Below are 3,839 nucleotides of genomic sequence, written 5' to 3' on the forward strand. Positions count from 1 at the left end.
ATAAGGAATAAACCAAATTCGATTTCAAAATGACCTTTAATTCCACAGTCTAATCACCCCCTGAATTGTCAAATGCGTCAACCATATTCCTCTTAGTCTTTCACTGTTCCCATTCATTCATATCTGGTTTCTCTTCACCTCCCAATATAAATACTAACATGTTTTGAACCGTTTTCCATTCATTCATTTCTATTAGACTCACCCTTTCACACAACACACGGATCTTCAAGACTCTGAATCACACAAACTCATAGCATCAAATATTTTCATATTTGTGTGTAGTGAAGGCTAAAGCAAGCAAGCAACAACAACAAACAACAACAGCATAAGGCTTATATAGCTGTTTTGCTTTATATTAATCAATTCAACAACCATGGCAGATGATCAATTTCAAGCAAGTGCAAACTGGTGGGAATCAGCAAGAAACTTGAGGTATGAAAGTGGGGAATCACAATCTTCCTCTTCTGCTCTCACCAACATAGGAAACTTTTCTTGGCAACATGATATGGTGGACATGAAACCAAGGTCTTCCATGGATTCCATGTCTCCCTCAGGTACTTCCTCTGTGGTTTTCCATGATACACATAAGCTTCAACCTCCTGATTCTGCCACCTCCACCAATGACTCCAACTTGCATATGATGGGTTTGGGACTTTCATCCCAAGCCATTGATTGGAATCAAGCATCTTTGATGTAAGTGTTGTTTGCTTCAAGACAAAGACATAAACAATATTACCCAAAAGTAGAAAAAGAAAAAAGGAAAAAAAAAAGTTGTATCTTTCATTTTCTGTCTTTCTTTCTTTCATTCTTTCTTAGCAGAATAGAATAATAATCAATCCCCAATGAGCAAAAGGTTGTAACTTTGTGTTTTAATTTGTTTGATGTTGATGATATATAGAAGAGGTGAGAAGGCTTCAGAGAGCAGTTTCAGGTCGATGCTGCAAGAGAATTTGAACTCATCAAGCACAAATTTTCAACAAGAAACTGGGATTGGTTTGTCTCAAGTTCATTGGAGACCAGAAAAGTTGTTCACTGCAGAATCTTCCACCAATGAATTCAAGCAAGTGAATAGGGGTTTCTCTTTGGATCAAACACAGTTTAGTCCTCAATATAGTTCTGGGGACAGTACAATCACAAGCCAAGCTTTACCTTCTACTTTTCATATGGATTCCTCAGCTTTATATGGTAACCCTTCAATACTACAAGGACTATTAGGACCTGAAAGCAATCAACAACCCCAGCAAGGTTCGTTTGAGAATCGCCCCATGAATTTTCCATACTCAACAAGCTATGGCTTGAACTCCAATGAGTTAATGCCTTCTTGGGCTAAAGTTCCTCAGTTCTTGAGAGCTTCACCTCCAAAACAACCACCCAATAACCAATTGCATTTCACCAACAACGCTCCCTTTTGGAATGCTTCTGAGGCTACTATTAAGGATGCTCGATCCACCTTCTTCCCGTCATTGCAGCCCCCATTTTCCACACCAAATTTTGCTGTACAACCAAAGGTACTGCGTAACATTTTAGCATGCATAAGATATAGATGTAAATGCCTTGATGTATACATAACACCTTGTTGATGATATACATTAATATATTATATTAGGATTGTAATGAAGCACTAGTACATTTGAGGTCCAAGTTTTTTTCATATGTACATCCATGGTTTTGTAGAATATATCTGAAGTTAGGGACTCGGGTCCTGCGGTGAAGAAAAGTGCGAGTGAAACAGCACCCAAAAGGCCAAGGAACGAAACTCCATCACCTTTGCCAGCTTTTAAGGTACAATAAGTGCAACTAACCTTTTAACAAAGAGGGAAGCTTTAAACTTTTTATCTTTAATTCTCTCTATCTTTATTCTTTTTTATACACTTTTATATTTTTTTGATTTTTGAGTCCATAAACATGGATATGAACCTGTAGTGTTCTTCTTCTCTTCTTCTTAGGTGAGAAAAGAGAAGATGGGGGACAGAATCACTGCACTCCAACAATTGGTTTCACCTTTCGGAAAGGTGAGCTTCTGATAAAAATGACTAGTCTCTTTTGTTAATGACCATAGTGTATTATGATATACAAGAAAGAAAGAGAAAAAAGAAGATGATAACATGCGTGAGTGTGATTATGCTAATGCGGTTTATTGATTCTAAGTTTTAAAATCTGTTTGCTATGTTGTGTCAGACTGATACAGCTTCAGTGCTTTCTGAAGCCATTGAATATATCAAATTCCTCCATGAACAAGTAACCGTAAGTCCCATTTCCTATTAATATGTTCTTATTCATAAAGCTTAAAATATTAGCAAAATTTTCATCTTATTTATTTTCTCTTTTCTGTAGGTTTTAAGCACCCCATATATGAAAAGTGGTGCTCCAATACAGCATCAACAGGTAGTATACGTAAATACATATATTTATATGTTTCCTTTAAAAAAAAAAATGAAGAACAATGAAAATATAGTTCAAATTTAAGAGGTTATATATTTTTTTGGGGCCTTTTATTGCAGAGTTCTGGTAAATCTAAGGAAGCTGAGGATCCAAAGCAGGATCTTAGAAGCCGAGGGCTATGCTTGGTGCCAGTTTCTAGTACATTTCCAGTGACTCATGAACCCACAGTTGAATTTTGGACACCAACATTTGGAGGAACTTACAGATAATTAAAGGGTAGAAAAAGTGTCACGGAACCAATACTCAACAACTAGGACATGTCCTATCAAAGCCTGGCCAAGTTGGGAATGATAAGATGAAAGAAAAGAGAATCATGAGAGAGGACACAGAAGGCCACATAAATATGTAAAGTTAGTTAGTTGTGCTGGCATGGAAAAGATATTAAAATTGAGAGAGAGAGAGAGAGAGGGTGGAAAATATGTTGAAAGAGGAAGAAAAGGAAAACGACCCTTCAAAAGTAAGGCCATGGTTGGAGGGTTCTGGCCAATTTTAGGAACATTGGGAGCACATTAAGTTGTTGTAATATATAGTTGAAGAATAATGCTTACAAGGGTGGGATTAGGAATGACAAAGTTGCTGAATATGGGGAAGTTCTTAGTCTAAAGCTAAATGGAAAATTGTTGTTAGTAGAATATAAAGGAGCTTTATTAAATTTGAAGGAAAAGAAATCAAATTTGAAGGAATCATTGAAATATAGAATTGAAGAGTGAGTGAGTGTGGGGATATTTCATTTGATTAGATATCTCACTTTTGATTTGTTTATTTCTTTGGAATTTGTAAGTGGAAGTCAGAGGGTGGCCCACACTGTCCCTTTCAGTTTTTTGTTTTAAAAATTTAGTTCGAATTAAATGTTTATATTTATAATTGTAGATGCTTGTACACATGCTGTTGTGCTTTGTAACGAATGGTCACATAGAGGGGTATCCATTGGAAGCATATGTAAAGAAGAGAAAACCCATAAATATTTTAATCTTTAGCCCAAGTTCTGTACATGGTCCTCTTTTAAATGACGTGTGCATACGTAGTTATTCCCTTTTTATTTCTCCAAGAAATAAAGATTAAGATTTTCTGCCAAAGCAGTAACCAATTGGCTAAACAGAAAGAAAGAACAAAATAAAAATTGTGAGAAAATATTATTCTTTTTCTTAATTTTATTTAACCAAAAACAAGTGAATAAGAATAGTGTTCTCCAAGTCTTAAATAGACAAAAATAAAATAACAAAAATAAATAAATCACTATAATCATGCGTAATCAAAGGAGATAACGCACAATTAACGCATACTCAAACAAAATCTAAAATAAAAAAAGGAAATAACTAGCAATTATTAAAATTCCCTAAATAAAGAAATAAATTATGGAAAAGCCCAATCCAAACGAATCAGCTTGGGTGCATCAT

The 3,839-nt window shown here is 35.2% G+C and overlaps 1 protein-coding gene across 1 annotated transcript; it reads left to right on the forward strand.

The window, feature by feature from the left end:
• The first annotated feature begins 203 nt into the window (after positions 1 to 203).
• LOC133312405 (transcription factor bHLH123-like) lies at positions 204 to 3,370 on the forward strand. Its single transcript, XM_061513583.1, has 7 exons — positions 204 to 693; positions 899 to 1,508; positions 1,675 to 1,782; positions 1,947 to 2,012; positions 2,179 to 2,244; positions 2,335 to 2,385; positions 2,502 to 3,370. The coding sequence occupies exons 1-7, from the start codon at positions 374 to 376 to the stop codon at positions 2,649 to 2,651; spliced, it is 1,371 nt and encodes a 456-aa protein (XP_061369567.1). The 5' UTR covers positions 204 to 373; the 3' UTR covers positions 2,652 to 3,370.
• The last annotated feature ends 469 nt before the right edge of the window (positions 3,371 to 3,839 follow it).

This window comes from Gastrolobium bilobum, unplaced genomic scaffold, assembly GCF_033153095.1.
Source record: "Gastrolobium bilobum isolate Gb01-03AN ecotype WA unplaced genomic scaffold, APGP_CSIRO_Gbil_v1 utg67130, whole genome shotgun sequence".
Taxonomy (NCBI): domain Eukaryota; kingdom Viridiplantae; phylum Streptophyta; class Magnoliopsida; order Fabales; family Fabaceae; genus Gastrolobium; species Gastrolobium bilobum.

What these genes read in the sequence shown, in the direction of transcription:
- LOC133312405 (XM_061513583.1), top strand. Translation starts at nt 374, where the DNA reads ATGGCAGATGATCAATTTCAAGCAAGTGCAAACTGGTGGGAATCAGCA. An exon ending in TGGAATCAAGCATCTTTGAT is followed by an intron (nt 694 to 898) that starts GTAAGTGTTGTT and finishes GATGATATATAG; the next exon opens with AAGAGGTGAGAAGGCTTCAG. An exon ending in ATTTTGCTGTACAACCAAAG is followed by an intron (nt 1,509 to 1,674) that starts GTACTGCGTAAC and finishes ATGGTTTTGTAG; the next exon opens with AATATATCTGAAGTTAGGGA.